This window comes from Cynocephalus volans, chromosome 15 (genome assembly GCF_027409185.1).
Source record: "Cynocephalus volans isolate mCynVol1 chromosome 15, mCynVol1.pri, whole genome shotgun sequence".
Lineage (NCBI taxonomy): Eukaryota > Metazoa > Chordata > Mammalia > Dermoptera > Cynocephalidae > Cynocephalus > Cynocephalus volans.
In genome coordinates this window covers 86,001,423-86,020,609 of record NC_084474.1, presented here as the reverse complement: position 1 = coordinate 86,020,609, position 19,187 = coordinate 86,001,423, and the positions used below count along the sequence as shown (strand labels likewise).

General features: G+C 47.3%; 1 protein-coding gene across 1 annotated transcript in view; it reads right to left on the bottom strand.

Moving 5' to 3' along the window:
* The window catches only part of TG (thyroglobulin), a 241,191-nt gene that overhangs the window by 186,681 nt on the left and 35,323 nt on the right, over positions 1 to 19,187 (bottom strand). Inside the window, exons 18-22 of the mRNA XM_063079279.1 lie at positions 17,432 to 17,586; positions 16,681 to 16,837; positions 14,458 to 14,682; positions 7,214 to 7,363; positions 3,343 to 3,513 (exon numbers count right to left, since the gene is read on the bottom strand). Coding sequence (XP_062935349.1) covers positions 3,343 to 3,513; positions 7,214 to 7,363; positions 14,458 to 14,682; positions 16,681 to 16,837; positions 17,432 to 17,586 — 858 coding nt within the window. The remainder of the gene's footprint in view (positions 1 to 3,342; positions 3,514 to 7,213; positions 7,364 to 14,457; positions 14,683 to 16,680; positions 16,838 to 17,431; positions 17,587 to 19,187) is intronic.

Genomic DNA, 19,187 nt, shown 5'->3' with positions numbered 1-19,187 from the left:
TAATTTCCCACGTATCAAATTTCTACTTAGCAGATATTTACAAACGTCTTGGGGAAAGCATAAAGGGATAACATCTAATGTTATCTAATGATAACACCTGAGCACAGCATATATTTAATCATGATTTTTCCATAGTGTATTATGGCTATTTATGCTCCTGTCTCCTTCCAGGGCCAGGACAATGTTCTGATCATATCTGAACTTTCACTAGCCAGGACAGCAGAGATACTAGTTTTCTGTTCATTGGGTAGGCAGAAAACCAGGAGAGAACATTATAATGGTGTAATTCCAAAAGGACGCATGTATCTTTGTTAGGCACTGGACGTGGTACATAAAATCTTTAGCATGGGTCAACAAAGAGCAGAGTTAGGAAACTGGATCTAAAGTTAAAGGGAAAGTGAACTTGAAATATTTGTATTGGCCAAGGTCAGACTAACTCTGAGAGTAAACAAAGGGAACACGGAGGAGATAAAGGGGGCACCGTGAAGCTGCAGCAGGTGGGATTTAAGACAGGGAGTAGCAGACAGGAGGGAAAGAGCACCAGTGCTCAAGTTCAAGTCCTGGTGCCACCACTCCTTACCAGCTCTGTGTCCTTGGGCATACTCAACCTCTGAGAGTCTCAGTTTCCTGGTTGTAAGAATTAAATAAAATAGCATTTAATATCCAGTACATGGTAACAACTCAGTAAATGCCAGGCCCCTTTGACTTCTGCAAGGACAGCTGCCTCCACTTGAGGACTTATAAAATTGGCCACAGGAATTTGGCTAGCAGGAAAATCTCCTTCCCTGAAGACCTTTAGGAAATAGTTTCAAAGAAGCCAGATAAGTGGAGCAATTCATTTATTCTGTCAACAAGTACCTACTGCCCTGGAATAGAACAAGAAATAAGATACGGTTCTGGCCCCAAAGGAGTATACAATGTAATGAGGCTAGAGCCCAAAGAGGAGGCTGGGATACTGCAGTTTTACTTTGTCCCAGGAGCGACAGAGAACTACTGAAGACTTTCAAGGGGCATTACATAAGCATAATTGCCTTTTAAAATAAGTGAGCTGGAAGCCTCATAGGAAAATTGCTGGACTGGAGCAGGAAGATGAGTTAGAGGTAATTGTGTGGGTAACAGCAGAGGCTAGACAAGGGGGTAGCAGTGGGGTGGAGAAGGGGCAAACCCCTCTCAAGTAGACCTGTTTGGAGAGGCATAGAGCTGACCGGTAAGTCTTTTGCTTTTCATGAAGGACAAAAGTCTCAAAAGTGAGACTATAATTCCACTCCAAAGAGAAAGTGCTTCTCAAAGACAAGTTGAGGGATTTGGAGAAGAGAAATGTTGACATCCCAGTGGGGGCTCAGCTTATTCACATGGAAATCTCCCTGCACATCCAGAAAAGGAAACTTAAGCTCAGAGCTTTGCATAAGAAGCCAAAGACGCTGTGGATCAGTGTGGAAGCTGTTCATCAGCCAGCCCTCGGGAGCATATCCACGTCCTCAAAGCTGAGCTGAGACTCACAAATGCCCCCACTGCCACTGATTAAACCGTGCTCTCTCCTCCGAACACTGGGCAGAACAAGCCATGCAATGCTTTGCAAACCACATATTACAATTTTCAAGCTGAGCCATTGACAGGGATGCAAAGAGGGCTTAGAGCACTCAGGCAATGATCCCTGAATGGCACCTCATCACCAGGGCCACTGGGCAAGTAGCTTCCCCTCTATGGGCACCCTCTCCTTTCCTGTGAAGGATCTATGTGATTGATCTCGTACCATACCTTCCAGCTGTAACTCCCCTGATCGTTATTCCTGCCCAAGACGGGGTAAATTGGAAAAACACATAGTAAGACTTTCTGTGGATTTGCAATTTATCCTTAGGGACACACACACACACACACACACACACACACACACACACACACACAATCCTTGGGATTTGTTAGCTCTTTACTAAAGAAGGGAAATGATTGCTCTGAGCATTAGAAAATAAAAAATGTCTCACTTGGATTATCTCTGGTATTTTATGTCATTAGCTGTACCAACTTCCCTAGAAGATAGGCAGGACATGTATGCACACACACGTGTGTATTTAACGAGGAAGCAGATGAATCTAGATAGAAGCACAGATCAGTGCAATGGAAAACGCAGGGGTTTGGGAGTCAATGCACACCAGTTCAAATTCTACATATATTCTATCCTAACTATAGGATAAAGATAAGCACTTAAACGTTCTTTGTCTCAGTTCCCTTAACTGAAATATTGGTGGTAATAATGCCTACCCCTCAGGACTACCATGGAGTTTAAATGTGGTCAGGATATGAAATGCCTGGCACATAGCAAGCCCGGGTACATCAGGCCCTCGCCTCACACAGAAACCCTCAGAGACTCTGGCAGGCAGGGCTGGCTCTGGCTTGTCAACTGTGCAAAGGTGAGCCACAGGACCTCAGCAGAGGAAGGTGACTATATGACAAGGTGGAGCAGGGTCCTGAAGACTTAGAGGAGGTCAGGATTAAGGGACCTTGCAGGTTGTCCCAGCCTTCCTCCTTGTTTAAGGAAGAAACAGGGCACCTACTGTTGATGAGCCTTCTTATCATTCTGCAATAGTTACCACCTCTGGAAGGCATGTCGCTGCCAATGCACTCAACACCCCTGCCAGGTAGGCACTAATATCTCCATTTTACAGATGAGCAAAGTGTTGAGGGTGAGTGATTTTTCCTTACACTACACAGCCAGTGAAGGGCACCGTTGTGATGAAACTCCTTCTGATCAACAGACCGTGCTCTTCCCTTCCATCGTGGGAATTCCCATCACACGGACAGTAGGACATTCGATGGTTCACTCAGGACTTTCCCACACACCATCTCCTTGAAGAACTGAGACTGACACAGGGTAGTGCCCCATGAATATCTGTTGACATTGTAAGATGATGCTGATCCTCGCAATGTCTCACGAGTCAGGCAGGAAGCCACTGGGGGACTGAGGACCGGAGAGGTTGAGCAACTTGCTCTGGGGCACTCAGAGAGTAGGTCCTAGATAAAGGACTGGCACCCAAGTCTTTCCACAAGCTGCCTACAAGAAAGGAAGCCCCAGCAGATTATCTTTTTTTTATAAAGTATTTAGGGGTGAGGATTCGTGATGTCTGAAACTTACTTTCCAAAAGAGAGATTTAAAAAAGAGAGAGCAAACTATTACCAATTTTTGAACCTAGGTGACAGGGATTTTTCCAACTTCGTAGCTTAAAATTGTTCAAAATAAAAAGTTAGAGACAAATGCATCACATGCATCTTTCCCTTTCTCTAAGGCCCTCGAGACCACTCTCCCTCTCCCCAGTGACTGTGGCTGATGTGACCGCCAGCACGTACTCAGACACTGAGAGTCCTCAAGTGGGGCCTCTGTCTCCGACCATGGCAGCCTCTGCCCTTTGCCATCCAGGCAGAAGCCCTTCCCACTGCCCCTGTCCCTCTGGCTGGCTCGGTACTGGCCATCCTGGTCACACTGCAGGCCCGCCTCATTCCTCTGACAGTCAGTGACACCTGGAACCGAGAGATGGACACAGCAATCAGTGACAGGCTCTGGAACCCTCTTCCCTCCCAACTCTCAAGCTCCAGGTCATTGACCAGATGACCCAGACATTCTAGTTCAAAACTTTTCAGTGCCCCCACCCTGACCAAAGGATTGTACCCAGGGTCCTGTTTGGGACAATAAGGCCCCTGTGATCTGGGCCCCACCCATCCTGAACCCTGCACATACACCCTATGCCCCCCACAATATCAGTTAGCCTCAGTGCCCCTGATCCCATGTGCTGAACACAGGCTTTGCTCCTCTGGCCCTCTCCTGGCCCCCAGTCCTCCCGCTCTTCACTGCGTGAACTCTTCATCACTCACCAGCTTTGCCCATCCTCATTGCCTCAGGGAGGCCCTGCTGCAACAGTCTGCGTGTTTATGACTCCCCTCCTCCCCAGTTCCCAGTGCCAAAGTATTAAGAGGTGGGGCCTTTGGGAGGTGATTAGGTCATGAGCATGGAACTCTTAAGAATGGGATTAGCACCCTTTCAAAAGAAGCACAGGGGAGCTTGATTGTCGCTGTCTAGGATGCCTTCATCAGACACTGAATCTTCTGGCACCTTGATCTTGGACTTCCCAGCCTCCAGAAGTATGAGAAATAAATTTCTGTTGTCTATAGGCCACCTAGTTTTGTTATACCAGCCCAAACAGACTAAGACACCTCTGGACCCCCTCAACAAGGTCAGGTCCAGCTGTTGTACACCCTCCTGGGACCACTCCTCTCCTTCACAGCAGGAAGCATGGTTGTCATTTCCACTCATCTGTGTGAATAAAAGCCTGATGACTGCCTGCCTCTCACTCCACAGAAGCTGCATGAGGGCAGGACCAGGCCTGGTTTTGTCACTATTGCATCTCAGTGCCTTGCTCAGTGTCCAACACATACTACAAACTCAGAAATCGATAAATAGTAGTCAAATCCATGCACGAATACCTCCATCCCAGTGTTCATGCTGTTTCCTCTTTCTGGCTCCATCATCATTCAAGACCTAGCACAAGATGCTGTAACAGCATCTAACATGTACCCCCATTATGTTATTAATTACAATAAATTATATTTCTATACTTACATGTTTTATTTTTGTATCAGACTCTAAATTCCTTGAGGACAGGGACTTTATCTTTACTTGCTTTGTATACCCAGTATATACCTGGCACAAAGCAGGTGCTTGATAGATTTTTGATGAATGATATATCAAAAGAGAGTACCTTGATTTGGTTCTCCAGGGCTCTGAAGTAGGTGAATGATAATCTTTTATGGCAGCCCAGAGACTTGATAACATCTGAGTTTCTATATTTCAAGACTATCAGTTAGAAGATTAATAATTAATAACAACTTTTTTGTGGGGAGGTTACAAAGGCTACTTTTTAAATAGAATGATTTGCATACCAAACACAAATTAATATATCAGTAAACAAACAAAGAACTACTCAGCTACCAACAGAATCTCAAGGATCTGTGCAGGGGTCAGTCCAATAGATCTGCTAAGTTAGGAAATATAGGGAAAAAAAAGCATAAGTAAGAACTATAACACAGACCTCAACTATACAGAGGAGGTGAAATTTTAAAAGCTATCCTAACATGAAAGGAAGTATTATAGTAACTTGCCATCATTTAAAACTTAGCAGACTCTACTGCCCTGTGCTTCTCTTCAATATGATTCTATCTAAGACACAGATGAGATAATTCAACAGGTGGATATGATGGAGTTAATGAGTCATGGAGAAGTTCTTAGATATGGACAGACCCTTACCACAGCCTCCAGCCTTGACCCTAGAGAACCATTCCCTAGAATCTATTCTATTACTCAAGGAAAATGTCCTGAAGAGTCATAGCAGTGCAGCACAGCCCTCCACAGTACGTGGAAAGGCAAACAAAGCTCGCTGCAAAAGTGGGGTGAGAATGACCACTCATTGTTCACATTAGACATTTTGATTCTGGTTGCTGCGGACTGCATGTTTGCATTCCCCTGAAAGTTATATGCAGAAGCTCTAATCCCCCTCCCCCGTGCGATGGTATTTGGAGGTGAGGTCTTTGGGAAGTAGTTAGGTTTGGATGAGGTCACAAGGGAGGAGCCCCCAGGATGGGATTACCATCTTTATAAAAAGAGGAAGACAGGAGCTCTCTCCATCTGTCTGTGTGTCTCCCCCTCTGTGCATGCCAAGCAAAGACCATGTGAGGACATAACCAGAAAGAGAGCCATCTCCAAGAACCTGATCATGCTGGCATCCTGGCCTCAGACATCCAGCCTCCAGAGCCAGGAGAAGTAAACGCTTGTCGCTTATGCTGCCCCGTCTATGGTAATTTGTAATAGCAGCCCGAACTATGACACGCTTTATAACCTCCCTGTGAGGGAGGTATCGCTGGCCCCATCTAATAGATGAGGAAGTTGACATTCAGAGAAGGAAGATGACTTGGCCTAGGTCACAGCACCAGTAAGAAAGGACAGCAGGGATGGAACAGGGTCTGGCTGGTGCAAGCCTTGGCCACTGCCCTCTGTTGCCCACCATTTCTGTCATATCCCTTCCATCGGCAAGGATCAGTGCATTACATCCATCTCCTTTTAAGAAAATGCTCCTCCAACATTTCAATACACTTCAAGTCATCTCAACCCACAAGTACTGAGTCAATGTGTACAAACTGAGGGGGACACCCTGATGTCAAAGACACTCCACCAGTATGTTCCTGGTGAAGAGCTTCTTCTCCAGGAAGAATGTCAGACTCTCAGCCTATAAAATTCCTCTCACGTTTACTTTTTTGGAATTACTGTCCTATTACCCCTGCTCTCCTGACCAAGAAAACTTCCCTTATCGAAGAAAGTGATGTGATTTCTCTTGACTACTTGTTTTAAAAATTCTAGAAATTATTCAGATTTTAAGCAATAACAGTTTGTCTCGTGTTGACACAATTTCAGACTAACGTGAAAAGATGCGAAAGAAGATACGTGTGGGTCCTTGCTAGGAAAAACCCAGCAGTACCCAGTTGACTATCAAGTATGTAGACCGAGTGAAATCACATGACATACAGGAAGGCCACACGTACTGACAAACGCATAGGGCCAGAAAGAGAATACGAGTAGCGATGACTATAGGTGGAAAACGTCTTCCACTGCTCAATCTGAGAAGGTAGACTTACAAAAATCAGAAGTTTCAGAATCACACAGAACCAAGATCAAAGGCCAGCTATGTCATCAGTTAGCTGAGTGACGTTGGCTAAATTTCTTGACTTCTCTGAGCCTCAGTCTTCTTGCTGGTAAAAGTGGAGCTAATAATATTTACCTGGAAGGGGTGTTTCGGGCACTGAATGAGACACCACAGCTAAATGCCTGGCCCAGAGCCAGGCAGGAGATAGGTATTCAAAGGCCTCCTTTGTTATGCTGTGTACACAGTGGTTCTCAGTAGGGGGCAATTCTGCCCTGCCCCCCCACCCAAGAATCACTTGGCAATGTCTGGAGACATGTTTGGTTGTCACACCTTGGTGGGGGGCGTGCATCAAGTGGGTAAGGGTTAGTGTATTAAGGGTGCTAAGCATTCTACCATGCGAAGGACAGCCCCCCCCCACAACAAAGAATTATCTACCCCAAAATGTCAATAGTGCTGGAGGATAAGAAACCCTGCTGCATCCCATGGTATTGCAGGGTTTCTCTTTCAAAGCAGGACCCTACAGAACTTACAGTGAGTGTGGCTGAAAGCTCCAGTGGAAATGGTTGTTCTGCCCACAGGACACAGGACACAGGATGAGCTACCTGCCTGTTCTTGGTAGAATCCAACAGGACAGGGAATACATTGCTCATCCTGTGAATAGCTTCCTTCGGGACACTTAACTGGAAAATATAAAAAAAGAAATGATGTTAAAGAACAAGACGCATGATTTACAGTTACAATCCCAGAATACGCAGGGTATGTGGAATCCTAAACCCAGTTTAAGAGCTCATTGATTTAGCAAATGTCCATAGAGAACTGTCGGTGCATCAGGCTCTGAAAGCCAGGACACAGCTGTGCAGAAGGCAGATGAGCTTCCTGCTCTCCAGGGCCTGACGCGTTGCAGGAGGTGAGAGGGTCCAACAAGTGTTTCTGATACAGGTACAATGAAGCAAGGCGACAGGGGCATGCTAGTGAGGGGAAGCCCCTCCGAGAGGTGACACTGGAGACTTGGATGAGGAGGAGCACCCCAGGCAAAGATCCAGGAGAAGAGAACTCCAGGCAGAGGGAACAGCAAGTGCAAGAGCCCTAAGGTAGGCATGAGATTGGATTATTCAAGTGATGGAAAGAAGAGAGCCAGTCGATGCTAGCTACTGAGCTGGAGCTTGTTTACAAAGAGGAGAACAGAACGGCGGCGTGAGATGAAGTCGGAGTGGAGAACAACTGGAAAGACAGGGCCCATCTGCAGGTTGCCATGGAAACGCTTCCCAAAGTTAAGGGCACCATGGAGTCAGGTGGGAGTGCAAGCTCCAGGGTGGGACAGATTGGGTGAATCCCACTGCCCGCTCTACCTGTATAACTGGGCTTTCCTGAAACTCCACCTCCTCCTGTGGCACATGGGGATTAATAATACTGTCTCACTGGGGTGTAGTGATCATGTACATAAGGTATGTGTCGTAACACCAGGCTCATGTATATAAATGGTAATTCTTTCCACACTCGAGGAAGCCCTTCCTTGCAGACAGCCTCAACACCCACTTCGTCCCAACAGAGTGCCCCTTGTATGTGAGGCAGTTCCACCAATTCAGCACCATCTCACTTGACTCAGCGGTGCCCTCTGTTCCCGTGGTCACTGAGAGCACTGCTGAGACCCAGGACTAGGGTGAGGTGCACGAGGCACAAGGCACAGGATTTAAGGAGGCTGTCGCTACCAGGGGTTGGGTTTGTGAATGACTCAGAGCTGCCAAGTCTGCCCTGAGGTCGAGAACCTCCTTAAATCTTGCGCCCTGGGGACCTCATTCTCCTCACCCTCACCTCTCCGGGTTATGCTGTTAATATGCTTTCTGTGCCTCTGATCCTAACATTCCCAATCTCTCCTAATCTTCCTCCTCTAATATGATATAGACTGAGAAACCAGAAAACCAGCTGGAAAAAGGTTTCTCTCATAGGAGGTGCACTGGGGTCTGAGGAGCATACCAACTCCACGCTGAATCTGACAGCTCAGGGAAGGAGCTGGGCGCGGGAGGTTCGTTTTGCTTTCTTTCTTGGTTCAAGGTTGTGTTCCTGAGAGTTTGCCAAGTAACTTCCAGAAAAAGTGAGCTTTTACCCAGTAAAAAGTGCGAGCTAAAATTTCACCCACTCTTGGGAGCATTCCTCTGTGCCTGGCACTCTGCTGTGTACTTCAAGCGCCTTAACACATCACCACCAAGAGTTAGTATTTTATGCCCATTTCACAGATGAGATAGTTGAGCCTCAGGACATTCATGCATGACTTCCTAGCATGCTTTTCTGCAAAGGGCAGCATATTACAGAATATGCAAAGCACAGTGCCAGACGTTTTAACGTGTTAACTCGAAACCCTAATGAGAAAAGTATCATCTCCACTGCCCATCTCCAGTTGCCCAGACTGGAGAAAACTGAGTTTCAAGGTCAAGGTTGACCAAGCAGTGATATGACAGAGGTGGAATTTGAACCCCATTCATTCACCTCCAAACCAAAGCCTTTGTTTTGCCTACCAATCCAACCACCTCCCTCTGACGACGAAGTCGGCACAAACAAGTGGGACGTGCTGGGACGGAGTCAGTGTTGATTTAGCAACCACCATATCTGGTCTGCCTATGTACTTGGCATTTCTGAGTAAATCAGAAACTTGAGCCACATTTTAGAAATTGAACAGTGTGTTTTCCAGTCTGCCTGGAGCAATTAATATCCTCCCTTAGAGAGTGGAGTTTCAGTACTTCTATTAGTCAGGTTGTTAATGATCATCTCTGGCATTTCAACCCCAAAACTGTGACTATTTTTTCAAGTAAGTCACCTCCAAACTCATTGCTAAAAGCAAATAAAAGCTTTTTGGCAAGCCCGAGTTGCCCTGCTTCTAAAACCCGAGGTGTGGGTAAAGGACCAGAAAGAAGAGAGCTGGGACCCAACTTTCGCTGCAAGCCCAGTAAGTTCCAGGCCTCCTGTCTGTGCTCAGAGAATGTGCATGCCATCTCCTCCCACCATTTATCTCCATCTCTGACATCAAGAGTCTTTTGCACCCAAAAGAACACTCCTGTAAGTCAGAATGAGACCGTGGCTGGGTTATTGACATCCGTCCCTCAGCACAGGGCCCTTCCTGAAGACCATTGAATTCACTGCCACAACTGGGAGCTGCCTTCCACTCAATTCCTCCTTCGAAATCTTCAGAAAATCCCTTTGGCATAAGTTCCTTCTTTTGTAAAATGAGACAATTTGGCCTATTTGAGTTTGAAAGTTTCACAAAGCATTGGGATCATGCAACCCTTCCTGCTAACCCTTCCCCACAGCCCCCCAATAGTGAAAGCTACGTTTCTGCTGAAGAAAAATATCTGCGAGGAAACACAGGGGTCTTTCACCAGTTAGGAAGTTGGCTCAAGCCCACACTTGTCCCTGTCCCCCTCCAGCCTAAAATTCTTCCATGGTGCCCCATTACCAGCCCAAGCCCGCTGCTGTGCCTCAAGGCCTCTCCTGCCCTGGTCCCTGCCCACCTCTCTGGCCCCAGCTCCTTCCACATTCCTCGAACACCCTGTTCCTCAGCTGTGTAAACCGTGGGCACTGTCTTCATAAAGCTACACTGCTTCATGATTCTCTGCTTTTGCACTAATCTCCATTTCTGGAATGTTCATAATTTATCACTTTAGCACCCAAGCACGTGCACACACACACCACCTCCTGTCTGCTCTTGTCTGAGCAGCAATTCCTACTCACCTTTCAAGACCTCATGCAGCATTTGCTGCCCAGTAAGTCCTCCCTGACTTCCCTGATAGGATGTGAAGACTTTTGACATGATGTTCTAGCTGTCTCTTCACCTACCTCTCCCCAAGTAGACTGCAAGTTCCTTGAAAGTGGAGCTATGTCTTTTGCTTCCCTGAGCACATAACATGGTGTTTGATAAATAATTGTATTTCAAAAGCATGGATGGATGGATGGATGGATGGATGACTGTATGGATGGATGAATAAATGGATAGATAGATGGATGGATAGATTAATGGATGGAAGGAAAGAGGGAGGGAGCAAAGGAGGGAAGGAAGGAAGGAAGACAAGACATAGCATATTACTTCAGAAAAAAATCCTTAGGGAACTGGCTCTATTATAGGAATTTACATTGAATGAGTGAAAGTTAATGCCATTCAGAATGGAAATAGAAAATCCAAACAATTCTCTGGGTTTCCTCTTAATAAACTGATCTGCTTTAAAGGCTGGAAGCAGGTGATTCCAAGAGGAAGCCATATAACTATCTTTGGGCGAAAGGGTGAACAAAACTGACCTATCAGAACTGCCAGCAAGGCCTCAGCTCCTGGCAGTACCCAGCTCCCCAGATCAAGGCTGCCACACCTACCTGAGTCATGGGGAATGGGTATTCCCACCAGCCCCCTGAGTCACTGCCCTCCAAGGAGGCCGTCCAGATTAGCCCCCCTGAAGTGACACACAGCAACCCTGCCTCATCGCCACAGGACAATGCTCTGCCTTGTAACTTTACAGCTGTGTCCCAGATGTGTTTAAGAAGGAAAAGAGCCAAGAAGAATAGATACAAGAATTGGAGGGTGTGATTTCACTAAGAACCCTCTTGTTGAGAAGGGAGATGTGTGATGCAGAAGACAGAACAAAGAACTTGGAGGCAGGCAGAGCTAAGTGTAAATCTCAACACTGCCAATTAACACCACAATCCTTCATTGAGAGTTCTCTGTGTGCCAGGTGCTGTGTTCTTTGTATCAATTCTATACTATCTAAACCATAAACCCATGAAGTAGATATTACTACCCCTATTTTTCAGATTATGCCTAGTGGGGCTTGGTGACTTTCCCAGGATCCCACAATGAGAAAGTGTTGGAGCCAGGACTCCAGCCCAGGTCCGCATGACTTCAAAGAGTAATGTCCTGACACTATACACAGCTATATGCCCTTGGTTTCCTCATTCATAATATGGGCTTAATAATACCTGACTCTCTGAACAGAAAAATGCTAGCAAGGCCCCACTTGAATCAGCAACTCAACAAGGGACAGAAATTATCATTGATAGTGGAGAAAACCCAAGGCTTTTGGTACTGCTTTTGTGACTTTCAGTCTAGACTTTTCTAACCATTTGGAGTAAGGTGGGGGGTGGAGGGGAGCTGAATGATGTGGTTGAGTCAGTAAAAGGCTACGGCAGCTGAAAGCAGAATGTAGTTTTATCTAGAGCAAGAATAGGCGAATTACAGCCTGTGAGCCAAATTCAGCTCACCTTCTGTTTTGGTAAATCAAGTTTATTGGAACACAGGCACATTTTTCTTCCTACAATGGCTGAGTTAAGTCATTGAGACAGAGACCATACGGCCTACAAAGCCTGAAATATTTGCTGTCTGGCCCTTTACAGAAAAACTTTGCCAACCCCTGTCCTAGAGCAAGCATATCCAGGCAAATCTTTTATGCAGCCACTTCCCAGGCCCGACCCTATGCCCCCCACAAGAGCCCCCCGAAGCCCTGGCCACCCTGATGCCAGCTGCTGATTCCCAAGCCCCACAGTGACACACACAGGGCTTCCCTCTTCAGGCAAAACCTTCCCTGCCCTGAGCTAAGCTTCCCCCTCTCATTTCCAGTTGACAGGAACTAATACTTGAGTTCCCTAGAAGAAAACTTGGGATCAGATTTCTGGTCTGGCTCCTTTTTTTCACCTGTGTGTGTTGGGGGGCTAGGGGGTGTGGAAAGGAGGACCCCCAGGAGGGGATAGGACTTCCTTAAAGGCAGAGTCAGCACAGGTTCTCCACCCTGCCCTTTGACCTCTATCATCTGCATCTCTTGTTGCTTTGCCTCTTAGCTCCCAGCTCCCTCCAGAGGGCACACCTGAGGCCAGTGACTCTCCCCACCCTGCTTCTAGACCCCCTTGTGACTCCACCTGGAGAAGCTATAAAAGCAGACTCCTGCAGTTCTCCCACCCCCAGCCCCCGTACCCACAGCATACACATATGCACACACATACATGTGCACACATATACATATATACATGTGTCCACACGTACACACACCACACACATGCACACAGTCAGACTTGCAAACGTACACCCTCAACATACACATACACATCCACACTCCACAAACATCCATGCACACACATATCCTACTAGTTCAGTGTCTGGAGGTAGAGCCCGGGCTCTTCACGTCTGAGCACACAATGTAGGTGTTCTCTGTGTGGCTCTCTGTCTGCGACCCTGTTCCACCCACCCTGGCAAGCGGCACCATCCACTCTTGCCCCCACTTCCTGTTCTCTTTGTTTGGGCTGCTATGGTGAGGTGGAAGGAAAGACCATGCGGTCTGGCCCCAGAGGATCCGGGGTTACCTACCCACTGATAATGGGTTAGGTGAACTTGAGTCCCTCCCATGAGTCAGCCCCGCTCTGGGCACTGTGGATGCACAGTCTCATTTAATCTAGCCTCAGCTTCTTCATCTATTAAATGGGGAAATGACCTGCCACGAGGGGCTATTGTGAGAGGTAAGTATTTGCTAAGGTGCGATGTAAATGGCAAACTCCTCTGTAAATAGTAGTGGGCAGTGGTTGTGTTTCTGTTTTTTGTGTTAAGATTTAGCTGCATCTTAAATCCAGTATGGAATTTAGAATTTGGCGTGGATTTCAGAAAAGAATAGGCCATGCAGCTTTTGTGTTGCAACCAATATAAATAACGGAAAAAATATAAATAACAGAGAAACATCTTCTCTATCTTAGCTCGATAAAATGCCTTTTTGTCTCACTCTACACACAAAGATAGCTTCTCATCATGAGACCCTCAAAGCTTCAGAGGTAGACAGAATAGTGCCCACCCACCCAGATGTCCACGTCCTCATGCCTGGAACCTGGGAGTATGTTAGGTTACATGGCAAAGGGGAATTAAGGTTGCAGATGGAATTAAGGTCACTAGTCAGCTGACCTTAAAATGGAAGTGTCCTGGTTTCTCCAGCTGGGTGTAATTACAAGGTCCTTAGAAGAGAAACACATGACCAGGGAAAAGGGGTCAGAGAACTACAACATTACTGGCTTCGACAACGAAGGATAAAAAGAAGCTACCAGCCAAGAAATGTGGGAAACCTCTAGAAACTGGAAAAGGCAAGAAAGAGATCCCTGTCCCCCACCCCCAGGCCTCCACGAGGAATGCAGCCGTGCCGACACCTTGATTTTAGCCCAGTGAGACCTCTGTCAGAATTTAAACCTACAGAACTGTGAGAGAATAAATTTGTGTTGTTTTAAGCCACTCAGTTTGTTATAGTAGCAATAGGAAGCCAACATAGCTTTCATTCAAGGAATCTGCAGGGGCATTCCAGTGAAAATGACCTCCAAAGCCACTCATTGGCAAGGGCAAGTTCAGCCCAAGTAAACCGCCACCAAGAACTGCTTTCTCTGAGTCATAAAGGCCTGGACTGATAAGTGGCCATTTGGGAATTGTGGTGAGTAACAAGCTGCCATAACTGGCCTAAGAACTGTCCACCCAGGACAAAGGGTGTACATCAGCCTTCTTCACAAAAAAAGTGCAGCCCAGGACCCGGGATCCCAGCCTGCCGAGAACTAGCAGAAAGGGTAACATCGAACATCGGGTTCTTCCTTCTGCCGTGCCATCTAGTGAGTAAAGACCACATGGCCGTGCACAGTGGGTGACTGAAAACTTGTGCTGACCAAATAAATGGATGATTCTCTGCTCTGTGTGTACAGAGTAGCCTCTCTCCAGAGCTCTGGTGGCCTTTCCCCAAGCCTCATGTGGCTCCATAATAGCAGAGGAGAGGTGTGGACTTACCGCAACCCAGTGTGTCCTGACTGGCGTTGCTGCTGGTCATGACTCGGTGAAATCCTTCCAAGCACCCAAATCGTGTCCTGGGAGAGGTGCCAAAGTGGTCCCCTTGGAGGAAGCTGATGGAGGTATCTGCTGGGAACATCTTAGAATCCAGATGAAGTCGGAACATGCCACTTTGGATGAGATCTGTGAAGCGTCCCAGGAGATCCTTGCCCACAAAGGCCCTCTCTGTAAGACACAGGACAAGGCAGAGGTCATCTCACTGTTCTCTGCAAGGGCAGGGGGGTTGAGGAGGAAGAGCCACCTAGAACGTTCTGGCTGAAAGGAGACATAGGCATCACCTGGTGCCTTATTTTATAGAGGGAGAAACTGAGGCCCAGAGAAGGGGATTGACTAGGCCAAGGTCACATAGGAGTCAGAAGCACAAGTAAGACTCCAACCCAGGTCTCTTGGCTTCTGTCATTTGATGGCACCAATGTGACCCACATTGGTACAGAATATCATGTCTTCAGCCACTAATCCAAGGTTCACTGTCCAAATACTCATCCTCCTCAACTTTTGACAAGGCACTGAACCCCTCTGAGCCTCAATTTCCCCCTCTGTAAAATGGCCCAGGAATGCCTCTCTTGTAGCTAGTGAAGATCCTGGGAGAGAACATGTGTGAAGAGGCCACTCATAGGGAAGGCGAGGACGTCAGGAGGCAGAGTGGCCTTCTGCCTCAGTGCTTGGCTGAACAGAGAAGCCTCCAGCTGTCCAGCTATATACACTCATCTTCTCTAGGATGAAAGTAGATGAACATCCCGTCAGGAGCCTGGGTGGATCCCCGCTTGCAGCAAACGTTCATGAGACAACAGGCTACCGTAAGACCAGCCATGGCCTGAAACCACAGTCATCACTGTCTCACCATAGAAGCCAGTCATGAACATCTCATGCTTTTGCAGCTTCAGACATACCCAGATTATTCAGGCTCTCTCTGGAGGAAGACAAAAGGGCAACACTCATCCATAATGCTGTCGGGGGGGTGGGGGATTCCTATTACACAGACGTGAAGGTGAATTCTAGGTGTCAACTAGGTTAGATGAAGGAATGCTGAGAAACATGGTAAACCTCTCTTTTTTGGTGTGTCCATGAGGGTGTTTCCAGCAGAGACTAGTATGAGAGTCTGAGTGGCCTGGGTGGGAAAGACCCACCCTAGTGTGGGTGGGAACCATCCAATCCGCTGGGGGTCCGGAGAGAACAAAAGACAGAGGAAAGAGGTGAAGCTCTCTCTACCTGCTGGAGCTGGGATACACTCTTCTCTCCTGTCCATGGATATCAGAGCTCGAGACTCTTCAGCTTTTGGGTTCCAGAACTTACACCAAGGACACCATCAGCTTCCCTGGTTTTAAGGCCTTTGGACTTGGACTGAGCCATGCTACGGCATCCAGTTTATAGACGGCCTATCGTGGGACTTTTCTTTCTAGTCAAGTGAGCTAATTCCCCTAATAAAATCCCTCTCATATAATTATAACATATCCTATTGATTCTGTCTCTCTGGAGAACCCTGACTAATACAACAGATTGTTGCCATGAGGACTGGAGAGTGACAGAGATGTAGTCTGCCCCCGGGGTTATATCCTGGCAATGTTTTCCAGAAATTTCCCCCATAGAATAGAGGGCAAGCTCCAGCTCGTCCTGACCCTGGGTGTTTGGCCCCTGCATGGTAGAAGAAAGAATGGAGCTGCCTCCCACTTTCTGCCTCCCACTTTATGGATTATTTCTTACCCTGCCAGAAAACTCAGAGTTAAACATGGCACATGCTCATATTAGCTATTATAAAATCCATTCTGCTCCTCTTAAATCTTTCTACTCCTTGATTCATCCCTATCGTAGCTGCCCTATTTTATATGTTGTGAGTGCTCTGAGATGTCTGATAATTGGAAGTAGGTGGGACATAAGTTATAAACCAGGGAAAACTCCCTTACCCTACTCTTAGAAGATGTTCACAAAAGCACCATCAGGCCCTTTGTTGTGGACGTTAACTCTAGTAAGCTATTGACCAGAACTAGATTGATTCTCATCTACGCTTTAATAATTAGCTCCACTTGCGGGCCAGGCACACAACTCGCTTGCTACATCCGCACAGGAGGACATCAGGGGCTTCACTAGCTCCACTGGACAGATGAGGAAACTGAGACTCACAGAGGCTGTGTAGCTGCTTCAAAACACGGTTGCAGAAAAACATACCAATGTCATACAAATCAGGAAGAGAGGCCACTGGGATGTCCTCCAGCCGTGATTTCCACGTGACATTCACTCCTAAGCGCTCCGTGGTCAGGCACCCCACCTGCACGGAGGAGTTGTTGCAGACAGGAATGGAAACCGAGGTCCCAAAAATCTTCACCTACATGGAGACGGAGGCTTTCAGTTCAAGAACATAGAGTGGAGGCCAGTTTTGTGGAGCTCGCCCCGGGAGCCAGAACTTGGCTTGTGTTTCCTTTAATCCTCAATCAACCCTACATCAAGAGAGGTGGCGTTAGAGATGCCTTTTTTGCACCTGAGGAAAATGAGGTTCAGAGAAGTTAAATAAACTGCCCTGGCCACATAGCTCACAGAGGGATACATGAGCCTGGCTCCACCGTTTCTTAGCTATGTGGCTCTGGGCCAATTATTTTAGCTCTCTGGTCTTCATTTTCTTCATCTACAAAATGGTAATAATAATAGGGTCCATATGAGGACGGTATTAGCTAATTTATGCCACAGGACATAGTAAGTGCTCAGTACACAATTGGACATCTTTATGTAGAAAGAATGGCCGTGATGAGACGGGTATGGATTCCACCTCCACTGCTACGTAATTCACCTTGGCTAGTTACTTTCCATTTCTGAGCCTCAGTTTACCCATTGGTAAAATGAGTGAGGGTTGAATCTGATCCATAGGTTCCTTTGCTCCCTGAGGTTCTGACACGGTGACTCTGTGGGGAAGCTAGGCGCATACCTGGATCTGGCAGAAGCCGCGGGCTGTCAGCTCATCCAATATGAAGACCTGGAAAGCCCACAGCAGGCCTGCATAGTCGGCACTGCACATCTTGCCCGGCGGTAGCTGCAGCTGGAAGTGCCCTTGGGCCTGGATGGTCTGCCACGGCTGGGGTCCTGCAGGTAAGCACCAAAGGTCAGCAGACAGAGGTGACAGACCTGTGGGATTCTTTTCTTTTCTTTTTGGTTTTTCCTCTGCAAAAATAACCCTTCCTCATTTAGCCCAGAACACACAAGCACTGCCATTTTGCATTGTCATCCTCAGAAACTAAATGCTTCCTAGCATAACAACTTGTCTCTCAAATTACTTAGAGCCCTCACAGCAAGCTCAGTCCTGCTTCAGCCACTAAACCAGGATGCTCTACCTTCTGGGGTCCTGGACAGTCTTCTTGGAAAATCTTTCTTACTATCTTGCATAGAAACAGGGCGGCTCCACGTGGTTTTGCAGATTAAGAACAGTCACCATAGACGATGTGAATGACATCCTCTAAGGTTGGTCAGTGCACAACCTACACAGTCATACACAGCAGCCCCATATTCAGCTTCTGAGGCTGACTCATGCCTCTCTTCTCCTGAAGTCCGTTGCTCTAGATTCAACTGCGACCAGCCTGGTCTTGATTTCATCTTATTCCACCCTGTCACAGTCAAAGTAACAGGTCACTAATTTGTCCAAATCACATTTCGAACTTCTTCTGGATGGGGGCCCTCTGTATTCCAGAGTGCTTTACAGCAGATAGTGTCCTTGACACATTGGCAGCCACCCAGAGCTTTATGACAGTCAGCCCCAGGATCTGGGCCTCTCTCCCAGACACCCCTCTCACTGCACCGGTTGGACTGAGTACTAGGTCTCAGCTGTCCCTTCACTGTCTGACTGAGTGATGGAGTTTGGGTGTGTTGTCCCCTCCAAAACTCGTGTGGAAATCTGATCCCCAATGTGGCAGTGTTGGAAACTGATTGAGTCATGGGGGCGGATCCCTCACGAATGGATTAATGCTCTCCCTGGGGGAGGGGGGATTAATGAGTGAGTTCTTGCTCTATTAGTTCCCGCGAGAGCTCGTTGCTTAAAAAGACCCTGGCACCTTCTCTCTCTCTCTCTTGCTTCCTCTCACCATGTGATCTGCTTGAACCCGCTGGCAGCCTGCCACTTTCCGCCATGAGTAGAAGCAGCCTGAGGCCCGTGCCAGATGCAGCTGTCCCAGAATCGTAAGCCAAATAAACCTCTCTTCTTTATAAATTACCCAGTTTCAGGTACTCTGTTATAGCAACAAAAAACGGACTAAAACACTGAGTAACCACAGATGGCCTTTACAAAGGCAGACGAGGTCAGATCCTGGTGTTACCACACAGCCATGTGCATGAGTCAAGGCATTCGGCGTGAGAGCAGGAGAATGTAGTTCTACACAGAGCACTGTAAATGAGCACCAATGTTTAAACACGGCCCAGGGCCCAGCAGTCAGATCTGACATCCCACCTGGAGCAGGATCCAGCCCCCTGCTCTCCAGGCATTAGCCCTGGAAGTCCAGGTGGACCCCGGGAGAGGCTGGTGGGCAGGTCACTCTCACAGCCTGGACGAGCAGCTCTGCGCATGTGAACACTATTGTCACCAATACAGTTTTTGGAGCACCTACCTGCTAAATAATTGTCCTGAATCTAACATATCCCAGGAAATGGCAATTCTCCTAGGAAGCAGATGCCTGCAGATAGGCCAAAAATAAAGC